The sequence below is a fragment of the Eutrigla gurnardus genome (assembly GCF_963514095.1).
Source record: "Eutrigla gurnardus genome assembly, chromosome: 18".
Classification (NCBI taxonomy): domain Eukaryota; kingdom Metazoa; phylum Chordata; class Actinopteri; order Perciformes; family Triglidae; genus Eutrigla; species Eutrigla gurnardus.
In genome coordinates, this window is record NC_139929.1 from 3,413,080 (window position 1) to 3,437,844 (window position 24,765).

Genomic DNA, 24,765 nt, shown 5'->3' on the forward strand with positions numbered 1-24,765 from the left:
TCACATTTTATGTCAGTAATCCACTTTATGGAGTCAGTTGACATTTTAAAGAACACATGAAAGGAGCATGCATGAATAGCTTCTTATTAGCATCCAGTGAATAAACAGAGTCCATTAAAAATGCTGTCTGACAAAAACAACTCATGTTTTTTTCTACCTTTTTATTGCTCAATTAAAAGTGAGATATTCTGCATGTGTTTGCTTCACTATAGGAACGCAGCACACGTGAAAATATGTGGCCTTCTGCGAGTCCGACCCTGACACACACTCCACACTTATAATTAGCCTCGACTAGACTGCAGAAGCATCTAGAGGGCCACAGCTGATGCGTAACTGACAGACTGAATGAGTAAACCACGAAACACAGTCGGACCAATGACACGGCTTTGAGGACTGAGGTTGTCCAAAGTTTATGTTTTCTTTGCTCGGTCCTTTCTGCTCCTCTTGAGTGCGCTTGTAGGAAGAGACCTTGATGCATCGCGCTGCTTTCATGTGGTTATGAGGGTTTTTGCATAGTTGGATATTTTGTTAGACGGGTGCATCGGGCACAATGTTGCAGATGAGGCTGAGAGTCACTCTCTTGCTCCTTCTATTGGCGGTCCGGTGTGTTACACAGGAAGAAACCCCAAGTAAAGGCTGTGTTTGTGGGCACCCTGGAATACCGGGAGACCCCGGACACAACGGTATACCCGGCAGGGACGGCCGCGATGGGTTCAGGGGCGAAAAGGGGGATCAAGGTATGTTTAAAAGTTGATTTTATGCACTTTTCCATGAAATGTCTTCACACTTTTTTTTGATAAGTTGTTAATGAATCACCCATTAAAAGGTCAAGTTGGCCTTATTGGATCAGCAGGCAATGATGGCCACAAGGGAGACAAAGGGGAAATCGGTATGTATCTTTAGATTTTAAGTAATCAGTGTTTAGAATCTGTATTGAAATATGAATCTATTTGTTAAAAGAATTTCCTCGTAAACGAATAAATTCACCCAAGGAGGAGATCGGAGACAAAAGTAAAGTCGAAGTCTGACTTTAAATCTTGTACAAGAGGAGCAGTGACAGTGCAACAACGTGTGAGGATGCTACAGAGGAAGTGCTCAAATCATTGTTGTGACTTGAGTCTTTTAAAGGCACAGGAGATAACGCGTCATTGAGAACATGTAATACAAGACATCATGTGCACAGGGCCCCTGATAACGGTTAGCTGTTCTGCAGGATAGCTTTAGGCCCTGTTCAGGTCATTAGTGGAAATACTAAAGTCATTAATAGTTCAGCGCATATGTACCAAAGTCATGGACAGTTCAATATATGCTTTAAGGCATGAGGCCTCCTAAGACGTGGAACCTCAGAGGTCACCGTGGATGCTAAAGAGACCCCTAAAGCTCTAACATAAACAGAAGACACTAAAATCATGTGGTTATACAAAATTCTTATAACACTATTTTTAACCAATTATACACTGTTGCCTAAAAAGTTGGAATATTTTGTTTTCAGACACAATCCTCTGTTTATTCCTATTTAAATGCATCAATAATCACTTTTGACCAGGTGCAATGATTACATTATGTCACAATCACAGCTGAAATTAATTCATGCATTTGTTTGGCGCGATAAAACAAGACATTTGCAAATAATTCCAACTTTATGGGCGACCCTTTGTATACTTAATTTGTGCACACTGTATATATTTATCATATATTGGAATATGTGTGTACTGAATAGTAAATACTGATCATAAAAAAAGAAAAGGAAGTTAATTGTGTGCTGGGTATTACAGGTGCCGTTGGCCCAGCAGGGCTAAAAGGAAAAAGGGGAGATAATGGAGAACGGGGGGTTCCTGGGAAAATGGGGCCTCAAGGAGTCCAAGGGCCCGTAGGCCTGAAAGGAAGCAAGGGAGAGCTCGGGTTGCCTGGACCCCAAGGACATAAAGGTGATTTGGGGCCACTTGGACCAGAGGGTCCCAAGGGGGAAATTGGCCTTCGAGGTGACAGAGGCATTCAGGGACCGTTGGGACCCCCAGGCAGGCCGGGGTCTAAGGGGGAAATCGGTGTTCCGGGTCACAAAGGCAGTATGGGCTACCGTGGAGAGAGAGGGTCTCGTGGAGAGGTGGGCGATAAGGGTGAGAAGGGAGACGCATTGGTTATCTCTAAGAGTGCCTTCTCCGTGGGACTCACAGCACAAAGCAAACTCCCAGCAGCCAACGCTCCGATCCGGTTCAACAAGGTCATTTACAACGAGCAGAACCACTACGACCCACAAACGGGGAGGTTCACCTGCGCCGCCGCAGGAGCCTACTTCTTCACCTACCACATCACGGTGTTCGCCAGGAACGTGAAGGTGGCTCTGGTGAAGAACGGTGTGAAGATGATCTACACCACGGATAACTACCAGAGCGGCGAGGACCAGGCAGCGGGCGGCGCCGTGCTGCACCTGGATGTGGGGGACAAGGTGTGGCTGCAGGTGGCTGGAGGAGAGCTGTTCAACGGGCTCTTCGCTGATGAAGACGATGACACCACCTTCTCAGGGTTCTTAATCTTTGGGCCTTAAATGAGGCTTTATAACTTTCAAAGTGTTTTTTTTTTAATTGGTTTGGAGAAATCAGCCAATCTTTTACCCTCTTGTATTAATAATCTAGTGTGATTAAGTGATTATCAATTAGTTTAAGATCTTGAACATGGGATTCTGTTTAAATAAAAAACAAAAACACATTAAACAAATGAAATGTAGGTGTGTTGAAATGTTTCCTCAGCTTTGTGTTTTGTTTTTTTCTGGTTACTGTACAACATTCACTAAGTCATTCTTTCCGATGATGATGAAATGACATAATGACGTCACCGAGGAAGACGGCGCAACACCAACTGGAAGGTTCAGTCTTTTTTTTTTTTTTGTCTTCAAAGAGTCGCAGTTAACGAGGAGCAGCATTCTCTCTCTCTTTCTCCTTTTTTTTTCTTCAATGAAGCGCGTCCGATAGTGTGTGTGTGTGTGTGGGGGGGCGTGGTTTAGCGCGTGGTTTCACGGACTCGTCTTCTTAAATATGATTGGCTGTCACGCTGTTGGTCAACCACTCACAATCGATCGTGGCCCACCGAAGCCCCGCCCCTTAGAAACACTGCAACAAGTGCATTGATGATGCTCGTCGCCAGCCCCGATCCTCCAAGAAAGACCTCTTTGAACTGGATTCAGCGGACATTATTGGCTTTTTTTCTTCAGCTACGTTAGAAGATTTGCGTAACTCTGTGTTTATTCGGTGTGTTTAGTTGACTAACGTCAGGTTTTGCCGGTTGGCGTAAGCGATATTGAAAGAAAAAAACCCGTAGCGAAACGCAGTATAAGTTGTATCAGTGAGCTCGTGAGCTAGCTTAAGTTGCTAGCTTAATGTGTGTTTAAGAAGTTAGCCGACCGTTTGTCTCGATATGACGCGGGGTGACTAGTTAGCGCACTTTTTTGTTGTTGTTGTTGGGTTTTTTTTGTACCCGACATGTTTTTGCGAGACGACGAGGAGCGAGAGGCAGCAAGACGCCGGAGCTCCGAGACACAAGAGCTGCTTCACTATGGAGAAACAACACAAACAGCTGCTCTGTTGATGTGAGGCTCGGGAGGATAACATGAGCAGGGTGAGCAAATAATTAAAAAAGTTTGTCATCTATAAACCTGCACGATCAGTTAATTTCACAGCTAGAAAAACAAACAAAAAAGGTGATATTTAAATCCCCCTTTTTTTTTATTATTTATGTTATTCGCATTGCTTTTGATTATTTTATTCTCTGGTGTTCCTGTGTTTGAAATGGGACCAGAGGGGGGTTTTGCAGTGCATTACAGCCGTGGTTGTTATAGTGATGTGGGAGATGCCAGGCTGAGCAGGGAGTTGGTGAAGGAGGGGAACAAAGAGCTTTATGGCCAAAGAAAGTTAATTAATGCAGAAATAAATAAGCAGTTTGGCCCCTGAGTTCTTAGTGGGCTTAGAAAACTACTCTGTGTAATCCCCTAATACAGCTCCTTGTTCAGATTCTGCATCATTCTTACACTTTTTTCTGTAGGCACGTGCAGCTATCACTACAGTTCACTCTCAATGAATTATCTTAACTGTGGTGATAAGATCATCCATTGGTAAATACTCAAAGGTCACAGTCATCTGCTTTATAGAGGATGTATAAAGACTTTACAACATTAGACTAAAACACTATAGAATATAACACCTTGTTACTTTCCATTTCACACACAGATGTATTTCTGCCTCAGCGGGCACACTATAGAGCTAAGTGTTAAGTTTGTGAACTTATTCTTCATTACTTTCTTCTTTTGCACTTGTTCGCACCTGGGAAATACTGTCCATCACCAACCTGGAGCGTAAACTGTTTCCAAACTCACAAACGGATGGGAACTAATGATGATATGAGTGGATTTGTACTCTTTGAGTTTTGACGTGCAGCCTTTTGGTTACTGTTGAACCAGGTTACACTGTGGACTGGTGACAACGAGGCTCAGTGTCGTTTTGTCCTCTCTAAGCCGTGTGCACTGTGTGGTGTTATGTTTCTGTCTGTCTGTCTCGATGTCCACAGCAGATCAGGCGAGTGAATGTGTGTGACTGTGTGAGAGTGGTGACACTCCCTGGTTTAGCCTGTACCTGTACTTCCCACGCACTATAAGGGGGGGGCGTGGCATCTCCAAGTCTACTACTACCTGCCAGATTAAAAAAAAAAAAAGAAGGAACTGGGTCACAGATAAATGGGAGACTTTGCCCCGGAAAGTGACTCCTGTAGAATATGTGCTCACTTGATCAAGATGGGACATGTTGTCTATTTCATAATCATTGTGACATATTTCGTAAGGACGCTGTTTGTGGGAAATCTTGCCTTTTAGATCTTAATTTAAACCCTTAAAATGTGGAGTGCACACAGGCCAAGTTGCCCCCTGGAGTCAAGCCCCTGGTGGGCTGTTTACAAGCTTTGGGTGTCACTCTCAGTCAACGCAGAATAGCGTAGTTGTCGCCCTGATTAGGCTATCATGTGTGGATGAAACCAGTCCTGAACACAGACTGGTAAAGCTCCGCTAATAAGATTATTGCTGGGATGGAAAAGGAATAGTCTACACGCACACACACACAATCATACACACTCCCTCTCCCACACACCGTTCCCTCGTACAGTACATTTCCTTCAGAGCTTTCTTGCTGATGCTTTGAATCTTTTTTGGAGGCTGTAACATCAGATAACAAACATCAAGGCTACAAAAGATTTTAATATGGCTTCAAATATTTGATAGAGAATTTTGTCAAGTGTTTCTTAATCTTGCTCGACGCTTGATACACCTGCGATGTGAACTCATTCCCACGAAAGACAAAATGCAGCGAACCTTTTCCCTCTCGTGCCGAACATATGTGCAGCTTAAGTTTCACAGCTACCGCACAGTGATTTAGCTAATCAGCCAATCTGTTCTTTAAAACATTACGGCGGTGTTGTTTTTAGGCGTCCTGGAAGAATGTCTTCCTCACAGCTTTTCATACCTTGAGTCAAATAGACAACCAGTCAAGTGACAGCTTTGAAAGGAATGGCGCGTTGCTCCGGGGCCGGTTGTGTCTGTCTCAGAGTTAAGCCAGAGAATGGAAAATGAGAGAAACGCTTACTTTCTCTTGATTGTCTCTGTCTAGAGCTTTTTTTTTGTTTTGTTTTTAATTTAATGCTCAGTTCATTTTGCTGTTATTAGTTTTATCCTGGCCTCAGGCAGGACATACCTCTGCAGAGGTGAACTATGGGCAGGAGGTCACTAATCACTATGTATTTTGACTCTTTACATAACTGCCAGCGTTTTCCAGCCAAACAGGAAGGAGGAGGTAGTAATTTTAATGCCTTCCTCCCTGCCCAGCTCCAGGCATGCAAGTGTATGTGTGTGTGTGTGAGTGCACATCAAGCGTGGGCCGTGCACTCTGAGAGAGGATGCTCTAACTAATAGTGCGTGTGTTTTCGGAGTGCGTGCTTTCGGAGCCTCGTATACATGTTTATGTATCTCGGTGAGTGTTCATCCTCGTCTCTGGGAGTCTAATCTGAGGCTGGCTCCAGCTGGCTGCTGTGTGTGTGTGTGTGATGTGTGTGTGTGTGGGGGGGGGCTCCTCCCTTAGCTCTTAATTAACTCTGGACCAGGGCCCCAGTGCGCCGCTCCCATCCACAGGAGGAAGCCGGAGAGCTGCAGGGATCCTGGTTCACAGGCAGAGCAAAGATGATATAAGAAAAGTGACCCGCTTTCACAGGCAGTAGGGTGTGATATTAACACATACGTAAGTAATATTTGTCTTTGGAGTTGGAATATGCATAGCTGTAGACATGGACGTAGCAGGTGCTTTTATTATGTTTGTCATTTCAGAAAATATGAGGGAATTGAAAAGATGCCATTATCATTTTTTCATGCAACGTATTCCCGTACTGTGCATGTATTGTAAACCGTATGAAAAACACTGCTTTGAGTAAAAATGCAGTACAGTAAACATTTTATATTTAATTTCAGGGTAGCTTTTCATAGTAAAAGTAACGACAGTTGTCAGTTTTTAAATATTTGTTCTGTAAAGTTGATAGTTGGATGGATTGCCACCCAACCTGCCATATCAACAGTGGAACAAGTTTGTCTGCCATGCACATCAGCGCTGACATTGTCATTGAGGTCAATGCATTCGGTCTAAAAATAGAATAAGGCTCAGGTAGCCTTCACCAGTTTCAAAGGGCACAGTGAAAAGTCACAGATGCTGGAGTTATTGGAGTATAACATTGAAAAGTGCTCTCTGTGTTTTGTGAAAGTCACCACTCTGCGTCAGCTTGGTTCTGACTATCAGCACTGCCAAGCATTCGTAGACGCCAACTGGCCTGCGACAGTCGGCGCCAAGTTTAGGGAGAAGGCAGAAAGGTGTTGAAGGATAGCGCCGTCGGTAGAATGTCTGATAGCACGACGGGAGTATTCAAAAACAAAAACAAGCCACTCCAGCTGTAGGAATTCCTTTCCTATCTCCTATCTTTCTGCTTGGAAAACAGATGGGGATAATTGATCCCTGTCTATTTTTTTCCAGCCGCCGCTCAACGCGATTCTTCGAAGGGGACGAGGCGGAGAAAAGTACAAGAAAACAATTCAGCATAGCTTTGAATGCGGATCATTGTTTGGCGAGGGGTGTTTACTGTCTGTCAGCAGCGGTGCTTGGCAGCGGTGGCTCTGTGTTTACATAAGTGTTCGCTGTGATGGAGCGAGCTGGTTGAAGTGACAGCAGATTCCACAGAGGGTTTGACTGAGGCAGCCCATCTGCTGCTGAACACGGGAGGCATGGGAACCTTCCAGAGTCCCTGCAACTCCCAGCATGTGTACATAGCAGACGGGCGGAAGCCTTCGAACCTTGCATTCACTTTGTGTGAGGACTGAGTGATGCTGAATCACAGCATATTAGAGGTGAGGAGACGGTTTTCCTGCAAGAAAACCCCAAACATCTGTAATTACATTTTATATTCCGCTGTTTTTGCTATATTCAATTATAGTAATCACCGAAATCGAGATGATATCTGGTCTCAAACCATCATATTGATATTACAACCACATATCATCTTAATCTAATTAAAACATTGGGTCATATTCAGTGAACTATTTTGGAATAAACCAGCCTAACTATTCGTTTTCTCGCATCTCTCGATACAGAGACACTGAAGAAATACCTGCATGTAAATACATTTTATAGAGAGATTATGATTTTTTTTGTAGGTCTGGAAATGTAGGCTTATATATTTACAGCCTGTATAGGATCGTATTTTTATTTTGGATAATTTGTCACTTTGTAGAAGTACAATGATGTCTCATTTGTGACTGTTTGAAAACCAGTTTTAAAAGTAAACTTTGGGCTTTTTCTCACAAATGACATTTTGACAGAAGGAAAAGCATGAGCGTAAAGAATAAAAAGGATGATGCCTGAACTCGTATTGTGCAAGCTGACTCACTTTCCCACTGTCATGGTTTACTGGAACACACAAAAACAGCCAGTGTTGACGTTATAACTGTAGTAACAAGAATACAAGGCACACGTATGAATCCTTTATAAACGAGCATTGGAGACTCTCAGGACTCTGTATCAGGATAAAGAGTGGAACTGTGTTCACTGACTTGAAGCCCACACAAGCCTCCCCCCACATCGCCACCTCATCATCGACGTAATCTGGAGAAAACCGGGCAATTTATTGCATTAATCACAATGGATTAGCAAGTTTCATTGCTTAGTCACGCTCATAAAGCTCCACTTCAAAGGCTCGGCTGCATTTGCCACTGGCCTGAATCACACACACACACACTTGCACACTCGCATTAAGCTGAACTTGGCACAACACCACCCCGACCTGGGCCTCAGCTCTCCTTGGACATTGAAATACAGCACCAAGGACAAACGCATGTAGTGTTCTCAGTGAACGATGTTTTACTCTTCTGGATCCCGTGTGTGCAGAGAGACGTCCATCGCCCATTTTATCTCTTTTCTTTATTCTCCTCTATACACAGACGCTGCACTGTAAAGTTCAAACAAAGAGTTAGTTCTCTCATGTTCTTTTCCTGCTTCTCAGGAATTCATTTTCACAGCCCTTCCTGGGGGAAAAAACACATTTTATTTTATTCTGTTCATTTTTAATATGCATAAAATACATGTTTGTTTCTGGTTTTGCAGGCAGAACAACAGGACAGAGTCTTGTCCACAAGCGAGGAGTCTCTCCCGTGTCTCCACACCCCTAAAGCCGACCCGTTGATCCGAAGCCGACCCCTCAGTGATATATTCCCCATCCACAATCACGCTGACAGAAATGCGGTCCCGTGTCTGCTGTCAGGGTGCGGTGCCCAAGTACAGCCGATGACCGCAGGTCTCGACGAGAATAGATTGAATGGCATCAACACCTGCACCTGGTCCAATCCGGTCATAGGTCAACCTGAGGAAAAGCCTTATTCCTCCAGAATTATGAGGCTTTTTTCCAACTCGAAGAAGGGCCCTGTGCCCGCTCACAGTCCAACCGCCGACAGTCCCGCCGCCTCTACGCACAACAACGGCAACGGCGCCTCCCAGTCCTGGTCAGGACTTTCGGGACTGGCTGTTGTGGACTCCTTCAAAAAGCTCCGCTCCTCTGTGCTCCAGGGTATACAGAGTAGAGGGGCGGTTACCCAGGATGGAGAACAGGACCCATCAAATCAGGACATGGCTAATGGCACGGGTGTGGTCAACACTGAGCCTGGTCTAGATGATGCAGGAAATCACTTAACGTTTGCAGAAGGACACAGTGTGTCTAATGGAAGGTTTGCTATGATGAGCCGCCGGGGGTCAGATATTGAGGACTACGACGATGAGGAAAATTACGAAGGAGACGGTCTCACGCGCAACGCACGCTTCTCAAGGAGCATCAGGAGAGCGTACGGACCAGGACGCATCTCTTTACTCGACACGGGGAATAGGAGACTGGCAGGAAGCAGCGCAAACGAAGCTGCTGACAGTCGGAGACCAGATGTGACATCCACGGCCAGCGTCCAAACAAAGACCACGAACGGAAACACAAACGTGAAAGTGCTGAGCAGACTTAGCAAAAGTGCAGAGAATCTCCATATATTTAAGGGGCCTTTCAGACGCAAAGCCCCGTCTCCAGGACGTCCTTCGCCTCAGGAGGACTCCCAGAGCACGAGCACGTCAAACGGGATGCCAAGCATCCAGAGGACAGCCAGCGCCTCCTCGGTGGACCTCCGGGGCCACGCTGCTAGCCGCAGGAAGAGCCCTGTGATGACCAAGGGCCCGATGCTGAAGCTAGTGGGCAGCATGACTGACCTGACTGTCCGCCGCAGGCGAAGTCCCTCCCCAAGCCCCACTACTGCATCCCCGTTGTCACCCCTGACCCGTCTCCATGACGACTACTCCCGCCGCGTGCCTTGCCTAACAACCACCGAGCGACAGCGCCGGCCCTCGCCCGTCCGAGCCCGGGTCATGTCTGTCGAACGCACCCCTCCGGGTCATCCGCAGCACCAGGTCCTCATCAGCCAGGTTTCTGTGGAGGCCCCACAGGGACCAGAGCAGACTTCACCTGGTACCTCTGCTCATTATGAGTCACTAACTGGCGCCACCACGAATGGCTATAAACCAACAGCAGAATGCGATTCCTCTTTTCTGAGCCAGAACGAGCCTTCCCAGCAACAAGAACAGGCTGACGTCAACATGCTACCAAATGAGGTAAGGGAGGGGAATCTAAAGGTGACTGGGGTCTGATGTGAAATAACTCTTTTTATTTATTGGTGCTGTATATAGCTATATTTCTGTGTGGAGTCAGTATTGCCCCACCCGTTGTTTGCACAGGAGATGCAGAGCCAGGGAGGACGAGTGTAAAACAATAATGATTCTGTTATCTTTATGCATCCTGTGTCTTTGATTACAAAGCGTTTCATTGGTTACAGACGGATAAAATGTGCTGCAGCAGAAAGCTGCAAAAATGTCACTATCACACATTAGCAGCACCTTTAAGGTGAGATTGGAAATCATTAGATGGCAGACTCTCTGTAAAGGGTGAAGAGGAAGGAAGAGAGACGGAGGATTTTTCCTATAATCTAAATCATTAATGGATGCCAATCTTCCACTGGAGTGGCATTGACCTTTGTCTTAGGAAAGGAAGCATCACATCTCCGAGTGATTTTATGAAGTGATCTTTGAATCTGGTGGTGATTTCTAACCCCACGGCGATAACTTCTCACGACGACGTACGTGACGCTTGTCAGTGTTGTGCTCGTATGTCTAAAAAAAGAGCTGCGTGTGTCCAAAGTCTCCTTCAGGGTCAAATAAATCAAACGGATCATTCTTCACTGTCCCGTTTCCCCGTCGGTTGTGTATGATATACTGCCTTCTGCCGCGGCAGGGTCACATGCTGAAGCCAGCTGTTCTGTGCTGCCAGGCACACTGAAGGAGCAGAGTTAATGATTAGGCTTTGTTTATGATTAGTGGCCCTTGCGCAAAAAAAGCAGCTCCATAGTCCTGTTGCTGTGGGAGGGAAGGCAGCGATGAGTGAACACAGCCCCCGCCTCGCGTCCTTAAGCCCGCTGGATCAAAGTCCAGCGCTGTGGACACTGGGCCCTGGACAGCTAGCAGCACCACCAGGTAGACCGGATCCACAATCACACCATTCTAGTGAAATGTGCTTTTGTCTCAGGGTCGGATTTCTGCCTTTTGAAGATGAACCGGAAAAATCTGATCTGTTTGCTTTAGAAGTCAAAGTGGCTTTTTTACTGGCCTCGTAAAGAAGTGACCACAAGCCAAGTGTGTGTTTGAATGTGTTCACAATGGTGCTGGGCCACTGTGTGCCTTTCCAGTGTATGTGCCGGGGACCGGACCAAGACCGAGAGAACCCAGAGGTGAGGTTTGATACGGCGGGCTGACTAACAGACTTAGAGCAACCATTTCCAAATGAGTAATCGGTAGCCAATATTTGAGTGCTGAGCACACGATACCCGCTGACATACATTCAGAACGATAACATTTAATTGTGGAAATATTTGTGGAATTTCAGTTGCACCTCATGTTTGAACTTGATAAGCGTGGGGGGGGGGTTTATTGTGTTCAATATGTGGAGTCAATCACTGTGTGAACTTGGAGTACTTCCACGGGATAATAAAGTTTCTCACGGTGAGTCACGACGATGTTCTTTGAAATAAGTTTCATGTTGATTTTTGCTCTGTTTCTGTTTAACAAATGTTCTCCTCAGCAGATATTATGTTCAACAGGGAAAATCAATCATCCTTATTGAGTTTTGAACTTTTTCCTGACGATCCCTAGGCGACATCAGACCCACCAGCGCCAGAAACACTCCTTCAGATGGAGGAAGTCTCTCCAATGAGCACCAGCACCCCTCCCGTCTCCCCGACGTGCCCCTCGGAGTCGCCCACATCGCCCACCTCATCCACGGACGGATCCACGGACCCGTCCTCCGTCAAGCCCAGGCGAAGGAGCGGACGCCAGAGACCTCGGCCCATCTCCGACTACGGCCAGCTCATCTCCAGGAAGCAGTCTATCCCGGAGGAAGTGGCAGAAGAAAGGACGGTGAAAACATCGTTGCATAAAGACTGCGGTGGTAATGACGGGGACGGAGAGAGCCCCGAGAAAGGAGACGTCCAAGGGACGAGGCAGCGTCCCATCTCGGTTATAGGAGTCGTGGACCTGTTCTCTCCCGATGCCGAGGAGAAAGACGACCGCCTTCCTTCTGTAAGCCTTTACACTTACAGTTTAAACCGACTAGAGGCACACAGTTCCTGAACAAAGTGAAAAGGCCTGGATGACTTCCAGTCTACTGTAGATAAACTGGAAATGTGGTGGGATGTGTTGTTTCAGCCAGTCAGGTGTTGAATCAACGTTGGCTTCAGGCTGATCTAGTTGCCAATGAAGGAATCCAAGTAATTAAATGAATAATAATAATAAAAAAGACTGTAGTTAGGTAGGAAAACATGTTAGTTTATAAATGAATGTGTTTATTTTAGAGATTACAGAAACACCCTCATATTTAAATGGAGGCAATCAGATTAAACAGATTTTCACTCTTCATTCAGTTAATTGCTGCAAAAGACATGCTGATCACTTACAAGTGTTAAATACAAGTGTTTAAACTACATTCTGATGAATTCTGAATGGGGAAGAAAATAATGAGCATTATTTAAACTGGGAGCTCAGTCATTCTTCTGTGTTCTGTATTTCTGCAGACTTAAAATACCAAAATCCAGATAATGTTATCTGTTCTGAGTCTTATTCCTATGTGACAACATGGCGGCCTGAGAAAGTGAGCTCTTGCTAAATCCCAGCTTCCCGTCTCCTCCCTGCAGCCCCTGTCGCGGCCGCCCATCCCCTCCCACCAGGTCCCTCCCTACAGAGCGGTGTCTGCCAGGTTTCGCCCCTCGGCCCTGTCCCAGAGCACCCCCATCGGACTGGACCGCGTCGGACGGCGTAAACTCCACCGAGTGCTCAGCGGTGAGAACTGGGGCTTTCTAAATTCTAAGTGTGTTGGATGGAAAAATGTTGGCATGGAGCCAGGTGTGGGTGTGCCTGCAATCTGCGGTTTGTTTTCTGATTACACTTAAATGTTGACGGATCGTTTTCAGCTCCGTACATCTCCGTATATGCGTTGCAGATGGTGTGACTGAGCGCTCGGCGACACTTGAGGACAGCGTGAGCGAGGAGGAGGAGGGCAGCTTCGATGAGCTCACCGAGGCCACGCCCTACCTCCAGCCAGGGGTGGAGCTCTCCGTGCTTAACGAGGTACGGCTGAGGAAGGGGGAGCGTGCTGCGTGGCAGCACTCCAGCATCTCCTCCGAAGATGTGTGTTGTATCTGTGGTGAAGCATTTATCTTGTCGTATGCGTGTTTTTTAAAGATGTTTGGCCGCAGTGCAGCAGAACAGACAGCCGCTGCCATGTCCACGAGTCTAGACGTAATCTTACATGTTAGACACAGGCTTAGCCTGCGTGTAATTGTATTTTTATCTTATCTGTGTGTGCTCTTCGCAGTGGATAAGCTCGGGCCACACGGTGTATGCGGAGGCTCTCTGGGACCATGTGACCATGGAGGAGCAGGAGCTGGCCTTCAAGGCTGGAGACGTTATCCGCATCCTGGATGCCTCGCATAAGGACTGGTGGTGGGGCAGGGGTGCCGACAAGGAGGCCTGGTTCCCTTCCAGCTTTGTGAGGGTAAGTGGACTTCCTGACCTGCGTGTCTAAAACATGTTTGCTCTCCAGCAGCACAGAAAAGTCCCACAAACTGGCTTAGATCCAGACAGACCTCGCCAGCCCTTTTTCACTGTTGAAGGGTTTAAACCTCAGTGGTTGAGCTGGTTTCTGTGGTGACCAGAGCTGATTGACAGTTGAGTCTTAATTAGGCAGGCTGTGGTAACCATGGTGAGGCTGTTTGATTGGCGTATGGCCGTCTGCTGTGTAATTGCTTGTTGCTGAATCAATGTTGCCGAACAAGAGCTGGTTAAACTTGCACACGGCGTTACCATAGTGATGTGGAGTTTTCTGTAGTTCAAGTAGTTCTTGTTCTCCCTTTTGTGATCATGTTAATTTCCCTTCATGAGCTTTCATTAAACACAAAAATAGGGCCGTGACTTGAAGTCAGCTTTAAGGAAACAGACTTTCATATGATTTGATGGCAGCTCAGTCGTTGTTTGTGTGTGGCGGATGTGTTTCAGGTGAGAGTGAACCAGGAGGACTCGAGTGCAGAAAGTGTGGAGAGTGTGGCGGATCAGGAAGATCCGGCTCCCAGGGACACACACAGCGCTCAGCACAAGGAGCAGATGAGAACCAATGTGGTTCAGGAGATCATGAACACCGAACGCATCTACATCAAACACCTGAAAGACATCTGTGAGGTACGGACCTCAGTATTCACATCTTGGCCCGCTGCTTTCCTGTCCTTTTTTTATTTAAGCTAGACTGGATTCACAGCTCTTAAGCAGTCCTACAATCTAATCAATGCCAGCTTTTGTCATAAAATATTTAGAAAATGCTACATAAGTATTTCATAAATGACTTACCTGTCTAGCACCTCCTGTTGGCCAGCGTTTGAACTGTTTCCAAACCTTCTGTGCTCACTGGTTTTGTGTTGCTTTCAGGGTTACATCCGTCAGTGCCGTAAACACCCGGACATGTTCACTGAGCTGCAGCTGAAGACCATCTTCAGCAACATAGAGGACATCTACAAGTTTCAGAGGCAGTTTCTCCGAGACCTGGAGAAGAAGTACAACAAAGACCAGCCGCATCTCAGTGAAATAGGCTCTTGTTTTCTCTTGCAGGTAGCGAACAAAACACAAAACCCTCTGCCGTTCTCTTAATTTGTGTAATTTATTTACCCGATTCGGTAGTTTTGCATTTTAATTGAACATTTCTCCTTTTGTTCCTCAGGATGAGGGCTTCTCCATCTACTCAGACTATTGTAACACTCATCCAGCAGCGTCTGCTGAGCTGCAGCGCCTCATGAAATCGGGCAAATACAAGCACTTCTTCGAGGCCTGCCGGCTCCTCCAGCAGATGATCGACATTTCCATCGCGGGGTTCTTGCTCACGCCGGTCCAGAAGATCTGTAAATACCCCCTGCAGCTAGGAGAGCTGCTCAAGTACACCCCCAAAGACCACAGGTACTTGTGCTGCAGGGATGACATATTGTTCTAGTGCAGAACCAAGAAGATCAATTTATAAAGATAATCTAAGACATTTTATGAATTCTGAAGCATGAATGTAATTACTAGAACTCTAAAGAAAACTACACCAGACTCTTATTTTAACAGCTCGTTAGCAGCTGCCTTTATTTTTATATCGTAGAACAAAATGTTAAAATCTAAAAATGTGTTGACCACAAACTTTATTGCAGGAATCTAATTAAAAACCCATTAAAAACACAATTGACTAGGAGATGAGGGAACCAGAAGTGTTTCCTGGTTCTGGAATAATTCCTGCAGCTCTTAATGATGCTTGTTGCCATGGATACACTGTGTGCATTGCTTTGCGGTGGCTGTACAATAAAAGCTGTAAGCAAATGGCTGCAATGAGATGCACAGCTAACCAAACAACCCATTCAATCACAGTCACTGGTTCATCCATTCATTCATTCATTCACCTTAGATGGAGAATCCATGTTGGTTCCCGATGGTTTTACTACTAACGTTTTCATGAGTTTGAAGCAGCTTCCATCAGTTTAATGTGTGGACCCTCTGCTGATTTATTGCAGCGACCACAGTGGAGTGAGCAAAGCATACGAGGCCATGAAGAATGTGGCGAGTCTGATAAATGAGAGGAAGAGACGGCTGGAGAGCGTCGACACCATCGCTCACTGGCAGGTGGCCATTCTGCGCTGGGAGGTGATGATGACGAATGCGTTTTCCCCCACTTTGTAGATTAAGTGTAGCCTATATGTTTCGCCAACCTTCTGGGAACGATATTTAAATATATTGTGTAAATCTTTTTGCCTCAGGGCCCCGACGTGCTGGAGCGCAGCTCAGATCTGATCCACTCCGGCGAGCTGACCCGAGTGGTTCGACAAGGCAAGATGCAACAGCGCAGCTTCTTCCTGTTCGACCACCAGCTGGTCTTCTGTAAGAAAGACGTCCTGCGCCGAGACCTGCTCCACTACCGCGGCCGCCTGGACATGGACCAGACCGAGGTGGTGGACGTGCCCGACGGGCGGGACCTCGACCTGGGCCTGACCCTGAGGAATGCCCTGCGTCTGCGCCACGCCTCCACTCTGGAGTTTGTGTGCGTGCTGTGCTGCAGGAAGGCCCAGGACAAGCAGAGGTGGCTTCAGGCCTTCGCCAAGGAGAGGTATCGAGTCAAGGAGGACCAGGAGATGGGTGAGTTGTGCTCAATTCCTCCCAGTCGCGACACAAACCGTCCACTGTGTTGGAAATATTTTGACCTGAAGGTGTTTTTGTTTGTTGGCAGGGATGGAGATCAGCGACGAGCAAAGAAAACAGGCCATTGTTAATGCCAGAAGAGCCAAACAGAAGAAGAGTAAATGTAAGGAAATGCTTTTTGTCATTTTTAATATTGTAAAATTCTGATCTTAGTTTAGTTTTTCATTACATTTTTGTTTTTTCACCTTTTTTTTTTTTTAGCGATCGGTTACTCCGGTTCTGTCCAATCACACCACCAAAACCTTCACCCTCTTCACCAGCGTCACATCACCATCCCAACCAGCGTGCCTCAGCAGCAGGTCTTCTCATTGGCCGAGCCCCCCAAACGAAAGCCTTATCACCTGTTCTACAGCTTCACCCGCAATGCCTTCTTCAAGAAATGATGTGTTGCTCCCACTCCCATCTTTTATTTTTTTTTCCTCCTGTGTACGTTAGTTCACTCAAACCATCCTCGGACTCAAAGAACACTTTTCCCTGTATTTTTCTGCCTGTGGATGTATCGCCATGTCGTGTTTTTGTGCCTCATGTAACTTTATCTTTTGTGTCGCATCATGAAGTTCACTTTAAAAAGTGTTAAAATACTGACTGTCCATTTTGTTGCTGTGTTTAAATGCTGCTCACTCGTCTCCCACCCTGTCTTAATAACCCCAAACTGAAAGTTTTCTTTTCTTTTTAAATGTTAATTATGACAACGATGCTTATTCTGCATTTATGTTGACAAACATGTTTTACTTTATTTCACGGAGGCTGGACCCTTTTTTTTTTTTTTTTTTTGCTGTGAGTCTGTCAACTCTTAGCACCAAACAGCCAGAGGAGAAATGAACTGACACAGTCACCTACATTGGTAACACTGTAAATAAACCTGTACAAACATGCTTAACGAGAGTGTTGTCACTTTAAGATAATGTTGTTTTCTTAGCCAGTTGTTTTCCTTTTTTTTTATTGCAGAAGAAACGGAGTGTATTGTGTGGCCGTTGAATATTAGTTGACGTGAATTAGACAGAAAGGGTTTGAAGGTAATGAATGAAACATTAGCCGTGGAGGAGGAGGTACGTTGCCATCAACCAGCTCCCTGCTTCTCCAACACCAGGATCCGGTTTCACACACCTGTCGACCTGCATCCAAACACTCACTCTACGCTCTTATATGTGTGTTCGCTGCTGTTTCTTATTATGAGGCACTTTGTTTTATTCTGAAGGAAAAGAGAATGGGTTTTAAAAAACGGAAATCCAGAATTAGATGATAGAAGCGTGAAGGCATGCCGGTGTCATGGACATGGAGAGCGAGGCGAGTGAGAAGACAGGAGATGATTCGTCTCATCTGGACGCCACCAGTGTAAGTAAGACGTTTCCTTACTGTAGTGTTTTTCTAGAAATGCTTAAAGTACATTTAAATGTGCATTAAGCAGTTTCTCCACATTAAACCCTGGAGATGTGAGTGGACGTAACATCTGAACCTTTAACACATCTGTTATGTCGCTTGATTAAACGTGTAAAATAGATTAAACTTTTTCTGTGAGAATCTATATCCTGCTAACTTGTGATGGATTAAGTGCCCACTTGCACAGTATGGGATGACACTGGATGAATAATATATGTGCAGCGGGTAACTCAATGAGAGCCCAGTTTGCTGCTTTTTTTTTTTAAACAAGCTAAAGCGACTGTTAATGTAGACACAAGCTCACATCCAGGCTGGCAGATCAACAGCTGAATGTGATGCTGTTTAACTTTATGAACATTACTGGAATACTTGACTCACGTCTCTGTATTCTGGATTGATTGGCATATTGTTTGACCTGCTGTAATCTAAACCAGCTGACCTGGATGATGTACAGTGATAACAGAATGCTCGAAGCATTTCCATTCATTATGGTTTCCTCTATGCATCAGGGTTGACTAAATATATATTTAAATAAGTGTCTTTAGTTAGAGGGTAATATTTATTATATTATATTATTATTTATTAATATTATTATCGATACCCCAGAACTTCCTCAATGTCAGTGTTTTGGTTCATTTTATAAAAAAATATATATTTTCAAGAAAAATTAAGTCAAGAGGTTAAAATGAAATACCGGTGTATGGTTTACATTTTGTATGACCTTTGACATTTGCAAGTTCCTTCATCCTTTCAAGTGTTAATTGTAAAAAAGAACTATTCTTATGAAAGTTATGTTTCTCCACTATTTAGCCTCCTTGTAGCCTCAAAGAGAACCTTCTAGTGCCCTTGTATCTCCAACACTGGATCCTGAGAGCTTCACACACTTGATGGATCTAAACAATCACTTCCATATCATTTAAGCTTCTAATTAACTGAAAGGGCAAGTCAAAGTGTCCTGCTCCCATTACGGGGTCCTTTATGACTGTGTCCCCCTCCCCGGCTGCAGATTGCAGATGTGTCTGTGGAGGTTGCCACCGTCGACCACGGCCTCCGGGGGCTCTGCAGGAAGTACAGGAAGTCCCGACGGAAGCCCAAGGGCCTCCAGAGGCTGTGGGCCCGCCTGCTGAGCGTCCCGCACCTCGCCATCATCATCGCGGCGGTGGTCTTCGTGGTGGTGATCGTCATGTGGTCGCTGCTGTGGGTCTTCATATGTAAGTTAAGGGTACTTAAATCATATTACAGCAGAGATCTTCAACAGGGGGTCCGGGACTCCTTGGGGGTCTGCAGATTTACTGGAGTGGGTCCCTGAAATTATTTGATCCCCTTCCAAAAATTTTAATATGTCCAAAAATCCACCTTAACATGAATACAGCCTATATTAAACAAATGTAAATCTTCCTGTTTGTTTAATATTATGTTGAGAAATTGTGATGTATTCCAAAATAGAATTAAAACATGAATCTGATAACATTCATATTTTAATGGCTTAGCATTACAATCATCATTACAAAAACTTTTATGGCACTACACGTAATTATTGGTTGGTTTAATAAGGAACTTTTTTTTTTTTCCTTGGCCTGAAAACATTAAAGCCTTCTGATCTACAGTATTATCAAATAAAATGCTGCACCACATAATGCAAGTGTTTGTCCTTTATTTCCTCAGTTCGCAGGGAAAGCAACAGCGGCGTGTATTTTGCCGGGATGTTCCGCGTCGCCAACGTGGAGTTCATCCCCGAGTACCGCCAGGCAGAGTCCCACGAGTTTGTGTCCATGGCAACCAAGATACAACACGTGGTACGTTTGATGGGACCCCTCTGAATACTTACAGGAACGGTAAGTGCTGAGCCGGTGATCCGGGAGAGTCTTGACGGTTAATTGCCGGTGTCTCGCAGGTGAGCAATGTGTACAAGGTGTCCTCTGTGGCCAGACTCTACAAGCAAGCTGTCATCTCAGACCTCAGGTACCTCTCGATGCCGCTCGTCAGCACGATGATGCGGCAAAAAGTGGTTTTGATTGCAGTCTCCGGCATCAACACCCTGTCTTTAAAGCTGCATCGTGTGCTCACCCAGCAACAACCACAAGGGCGGTGTGCTGGTCCACTTCTGGATGGTGTTCGTGGTCCCCCGGCTGAAGAGCCCGGCCGTGTGTGAGGAGTGTGTCGGAGCCATTTTCAGGGACTCGGTCCACACCAGCATGAAGAACCGGTCCTCTGTCGGCTACCTGCTGGGCCTCCCGGTGGACATCGACTCCATCCTCATCAACGGTGCCTCCGTGTGTTCACACCCCTAAACCTGTGCATTAAACCAGAAACATATTGATTACTGTGTCTCCCCTACAGCTGTTCAGAGATCAGATTATTCATCGAACGGGGCAGGTAGGTGAGAACACACAGGTGCAGTAAAAGTGTGTCGCATTGTGAATCCATTAGTGATGGTTGCTCTCCTTCCAGGCTCACAGTGTGTCGACAAGCTGTATGCCAACATCCCCGGGGCCAGCATCCCTTTAAACGTCTTCTCGTCGTGGGGAGGGGTGACCTGCCACGTGAAACTCACCGCCGCCCCCGGCTCTCTGGTCCGTCTCACCGTCTCCTCGTTCCTCATCGAGCCCAGCGACTGTGTGAACGACGGCCTGGTCGTGTACGACGCCCTGCTGCCCATGAGGGGGCGCATTCTGCACAGGTGAGTCCAGACGGAGGCACTGCCATACAAACCTCACAGATCCTAAAGTGTGTGTGTGTGTGTGTGTGTGTGTGTGTGTGTGTGTGTGTGTGTGTGTGTGTGTGCTGCAGGCTGTGTGAGCCCGTGTCCAGCTCCTTCTCCTTGGTGTCTACCTCCAACGTCATGCTGCTCTCCTTCAGAATGACCAACGGCAACAAGAGCTTCAGAGGACACTTTGAGGCCATTGCTGAACAAAGTACGACATATTGCTTTATGTGGCAATTAAAAGTCAATGTTTTAATTCATTTCAAGCTTTTGTCTATTCTCAAAGGAATCTGTGAGGTTTCCCTTCATTTGAAAAGATGTAGAGGTTACAAAAATACACAAACGAGTTACATGAATCCATTAAAACATCGTCTTAAATTGTCCATCGGTTGGTAAAGTATTGATTTTAAATGTATGTTGATTACGGGATTATTCACTTATTTACAATATTTTTGGGGCCTGATTGGATTGGATGTACGATATCAATCATTTTTTGTATAAGTCAGCTGTTTTTGATTCACCTCTGACCCCTGACATTTATCTTGAGACCTTATGGAATAGCTGGGGGTGAAAGTATAATCCTTAAGTGTGTCTTCCTCTCTTAGTGTGTATGTCTCATATTGAGACCCAGTTAGAGCCTGACATCACGGGTCAGATCTACAGCCCCTTCCACCCCAGCCTTCTGCCCCCACAGTGCTTCTGCACCTGGAAGTTTGAGGTAGAGCACACACACACACACACACACACACACACACACACACACACACACACACACACACACACACACACACACGACGTAGCTGTTGTTGAATGTGTGTTTTCTTCCAGACCCCTAACAGCGCGTTAGGAGTCGCCCTGCGATTTCACAACTACGTGTTGAAACCGAAGGGCATGAAGGGCTGTGAGCACGGCTGGTGGAAGGTCAATGAGGTCATGTATGTGGGCATGTTTAGGTTTAAATGCACATTTAACTGTTTCACGACGTCCTGTGATGGTGTAGTTGCCGGTTGCTCTCCCTCCACAGTTTCTGCGGCAGCTACGTGGGACACCACACGGTGTTTCGCATCGCCGACCACGCGCCAGAGGTGGAGTTTCGCTGCAGCTCACGTCACTCTGCTCAGCCTTTTCAGGCGTCGCACAGCAGCTACAATATCAGCCAGCGTAAGCATGACTCGTCAGATCTAGCACACACTGTAGGGAATGACATAGAGATGCTTCAGTGACTTTGTTTACCTCCAGCCTGCCCAGAGAGCAGCTTCCTGTGCTCCACAGGTCTGTGTGTGGAGAAGAGTCGCCGGTGTGACGGACTGGACGACTGCCAGGACGAGAGCGACGAGGTCTTCTGCTGTAAGATGTCCTATTAATTACATATTACTGTTTATTACACTGTTTTAATTCTATATAAGAGTTGCATATCTTCACAGCGAGGCCGACGAAGAACTGCGGCGGCAACAGTCTTCTGCATCCTCTGTTTGTGTGCAACGGAGAGACCGACTGCACCAACGGGATAGATGAGATCAACTGCACTCAGGGTATCAATATTAGACATACGGATCTGCCCTTTAACCCTTCACCTCTACTATAACAGGAGCTTCTCTACGTTTTCACAGAAACGACCTGCTCTGAGATAAGGTATCCGTGCAGCAGCGGCTCCTGCATCCTGAAGAAGAACGCAAAGTGCGACGGCGTTCACGACTGCAGGGACCGGAGCGATGAGGCCGACTGTGGTGAGCTCCTGTTATCTGCTCCACGTTGAACCATTCAAAGAGGATGCAATGTTGCAAAAACTGACTTTTTGTCACCCTACGTGTAAGAATTCTACATTTTTAATGACTCAGTCTTACATTTGTCTGCATTATTTAACATTTAAATATCCACTTCCAACCAAATATATGTTAAATTATGGGAGTTGCAGTTTCCTCCACCTTTATTATCACCTTAATTGTTTACCTTTCTGTCGTTAGCTTAAAATTTTGTAATTGTAAATGTATTTAATTCAAGACGGGGACAATGTATAAGACATTACTCCTGTACAACAAGAAAAGCTGCATTATGCTATAATAAATACATAATAACCAGTCCAATGATTAACCAACCATGATCTCTCATATTAGGTTTTGTCCCGCCTGAGTTGCTCTTCATAGTTGAAACACAGTGATTACACTGACGGCTCTCTGCCAGACTCCTTCAGTGACTTCATGAGAAAGTAGTTGTTTTATAATATTCTTCAAAGCTGACCCAGCTCTAATGGCTCTCTCTCTCTGTTAGCTGTTGTGTTGTCATGATGGGGTCTCCAGGTAATGGGTTGGTCTTTGATCACTCACTGATACGGGGCAATACAGTACACACACACACACACACACACACACACACACACACACACACACACACACACACACACACACACACACACACACACACACATTTTAATAAGGCGGCAGCAGATCTGTCTGTCATGGTGATGACTCAGCTTGTGGCACAGAAAACATCCAAACTGGTACAGGGCCACTGTGCATATAGAAAAAAAAAAAAAAATTATGTTGAAATTGGCTAATTTTCTTTATTCATTTTCATCTTTTTTTATCGTTCAAAATAAATAAGAATAGAAATCCAGACAGAACTGAACTGCACATAATCAAAATTATAAAACATATTTTTCTTTCTCTCACTGAAGCATAATCTATGCTTAGAGGCAATAATGTATTATATATTAATAACAGTAATATGATATGTAATTTAGTGCACGTGTGTTCCATTACAATATAACCAAAGTCCAGTATCATATAAACAGTATCATATAAGTATAATATAAGTATTATATAAACAGTATATGTGCTCCGTAGACTGTGGTCGTCCCTCCTCGGTGGAGAAGTCCGGTTCCTGGACCGGTCCGGAGCGGATCGTGGGTGGAGACGACTCGTTGGAGGGCGAGTGGCCGTGGCAGGTCAGCCTCCACTTCTCTGGTCACATGTACTGTGGTGCGTCGGTGCTCTCCTCTGATTGGCTCGTCTCGGCAGCACACTGCTTCAGCAAGGAAAGGTCAGTGACAACCCGGCTGATGAACAACATCCTGGTATAAAAATATGCAAAATTTCACCCAAAAAATTGCAGAAATTAGTTTTATTTATCATCTTGTGACCCCTCAGATTTGTTTTGGTACAACAGTTTCTGGAACCTAAACACTATTATTTAATTCCCCTTAATATGATAATCTACAAAATGTCCTTGGGTGACCCCTGACCTCTGACTCCCCCCAGGCTGTCCGACCCCCGTCACTGGAGCGCCCACCTCGGCATGCTGACGCAGGGCGGTGCCCGCCACGTGGCGGAGATCCGGCGCATCGTGGTGCACGAGTACTACAACGCGTACACGTTCGACTACGACATCGCCCTGCTGCAGCTGAAGGCGCCCTGGCCCGCCTCCCTCCGCCCGCTGGTCCAGCCCGTCTGCCTGCCCCCCTCCTCCCACACCGTCACCCACACCCACCGCTGCCTGGTCACCGGGTGGGGTTACCGCTCCGAGGAGGGTGAGCAGCACCCGTTCTATAAACATCACCTTAATAATGATGAGCTGCTGATGTCATTTTGATGTTGTTCTGCAGACAAAGTGCTTCCCTCGGTGCTGCAGAAAGCTGAGGTGTCTCTCCTGAGCCAGACTGACTGTAAGAAGAGCTACGGACCCGTCTCACCACGCATGCTGTGTGCCGGCGTGCCCTCTGGGGAGCGGGACGCCTGCAGGGTGAGCTCACATCTCAACCTGCATCTATACTACTTTCAAAGTTGGTGATGAACTCTCTTTTTTGTTTTGGTCTCAGGGCGATTCAGGAGGTCCTCTGTCCTGTCGGGCACCGGGCGGCGGGCGCTGGTTCCTGATCGGCATCGTCAGCTGGGGGGCGGGCTGCGGCAGACCCAACCTGCCTGGGGTCTACACCCGGGTCAACAAGTTCACCTCCTGGATCTACAGCCATATCAGCTGACATCACGAGACTCGTATTCATCCAGTGCCAGCTGATGTTTGAATGTTCTGCCGCTCAAACCAGATAATAAAAAAGCATCATCAGATGTTCTGTCTTTTATGTTCAAGAGCTTTCCTTTTTTACTGAAGTGCTATGAATGTGTGACACCTCCAACAAAGGAGGCACGTTGAAAGATTTCAATTCTGATCATCGCTGCTGCATTCCTCCTTCAAACCTGGAAACCCATCTTTGGTTCCAGAATGTCTAAATCCTGGTCCAGTCCCCCCCGAGCAGCATCCAAGGGCACAGCAGCC

General features: G+C 46.1%; 3 protein-coding genes across 5 annotated transcripts; all 3 read left to right on the plus strand.

Moving 5' to 3' along the window:
* The first annotated feature begins 429 nt into the window (after positions 1-429).
* c1qtnf9 (C1q and TNF related 9) lies at positions 430-2,596 on the plus strand. Its single transcript, XM_084033731.1, has 3 exons — positions 430-737; positions 827-889; positions 1,776-2,596. The coding sequence occupies exons 1-3, from the start codon at positions 551-553 to the stop codon at positions 2,543-2,545; spliced, it is 1,020 nt and encodes a 339-aa protein (XP_083889857.1). The 5' UTR covers positions 430-550; the 3' UTR covers positions 2,546-2,596.
* Positions 2,597-3,131: 535 nt separating this feature from the next.
* spata13 (spermatogenesis associated 13) lies at positions 3,132-17,287 on the plus strand. Of its 2 annotated transcripts, XM_084033715.1 has the most exons (14): positions 3,132-3,612; positions 8,673-10,208; positions 11,336-11,377; positions 11,799-12,224; positions 12,836-12,980; positions 13,141-13,268; positions 13,516-13,695; positions 14,196-14,375; positions 14,619-14,798; positions 14,908-15,140; positions 15,731-15,860; positions 15,974-16,349; positions 16,441-16,515; positions 16,614-17,287. In XM_084033715.1, the coding sequence occupies exons 1-14, from the start codon at positions 3,604-3,606 to the stop codon at positions 16,793-16,795; spliced, it is 3,822 nt and encodes a 1,273-aa protein (XP_083889841.1). In that variant the 5' UTR covers positions 3,132-3,603; the 3' UTR covers positions 16,796-17,287. The 2 variants fall into 2 exon arrangements, with proteins under 2 accessions (XP_083889841.1, XP_083889842.1); XM_084033716.1 differs by lacking the exon at positions 11,336-11,377.
* Positions 17,288-17,614: 327 nt separating this feature from the next.
* tmprss7 (transmembrane serine protease 7) lies at positions 17,615-24,549 on the plus strand. 2 transcript variants are annotated; one of them, XM_084033721.1, is made up of 18 exons: positions 17,615-17,747; positions 18,799-19,003; positions 19,458-19,588; positions 19,687-19,754; positions 19,843-20,057; positions 20,133-20,168; positions 20,244-20,472; positions 20,583-20,707; positions 21,102-21,214; positions 21,325-21,431; positions 21,521-21,657; positions 21,736-21,843; positions 21,921-22,028; positions 22,107-22,223; positions 23,340-23,535; positions 23,754-24,022; positions 24,098-24,234; positions 24,311-24,549. In XM_084033721.1, the coding sequence occupies exons 1-18, from the start codon at positions 17,682-17,684 to the stop codon at positions 24,470-24,472; spliced, it is 2,529 nt and encodes an 842-aa protein (XP_083889847.1). In that variant the 5' UTR covers positions 17,615-17,681; the 3' UTR covers positions 24,473-24,549. The 2 variants fall into 2 exon arrangements, with proteins under 2 accessions (XP_083889847.1, XP_083889848.1); XM_084033722.1 differs by having other exon boundaries at positions 19,864-20,057.
* Positions 24,550-24,765: the final 216 nt, after the last annotated feature.

Bases quoted from the DNA above. Each gene is read 5' to 3' on its own strand.
- spata13 (XM_084033715.1), top strand. The intron at 14,799-14,907 runs GTAGCGAACAAA...TTTGTTCCTCAG, and splicing joins GCTCTTGTTTTCTCTTGCAG to GATGAGGGCTTCTCCATCTA. The intron at 16,516-16,613 runs GTAAGGAAATGC...TTTTTTTTTTAG, and splicing joins CAAACAGAAGAAGAGTAAAT to CGATCGGTTACTCCGGTTCT.
- tmprss7 (XM_084033721.1), top strand. From the start codon at position 17,682: ATGGACATGGAGAGCGAGGCGAGTGAGAAGACAGGAGATGATTCGTCT. The intron at 20,708-21,101 runs GTACGACATATT...TTCCTCTCTTAG, and splicing joins TGAGGCCATTGCTGAACAAA to TGTGTATGTCTCATATTGAG. The intron at 24,023-24,097 runs GTGAGCAGCACC...GTTGTTCTGCAG, and splicing joins GGGTTACCGCTCCGAGGAGG to ACAAAGTGCTTCCCTCGGTG.
- c1qtnf9 (XM_084033731.1), top strand. From the start codon at position 551: ATGTTGCAGATGAGGCTGAGAGTCACTCTCTTGCTCCTTCTATTGGCG. The intron at 738-826 runs GTATGTTTAAAA...ACCCATTAAAAG, and splicing joins GGGCGAAAAGGGGGATCAAG to GTCAAGTTGGCCTTATTGGA. The intron at 890-1,775 runs GTATGTATCTTT...TGGGTATTACAG, and splicing joins GGGAGACAAAGGGGAAATCG to GTGCCGTTGGCCCAGCAGGG.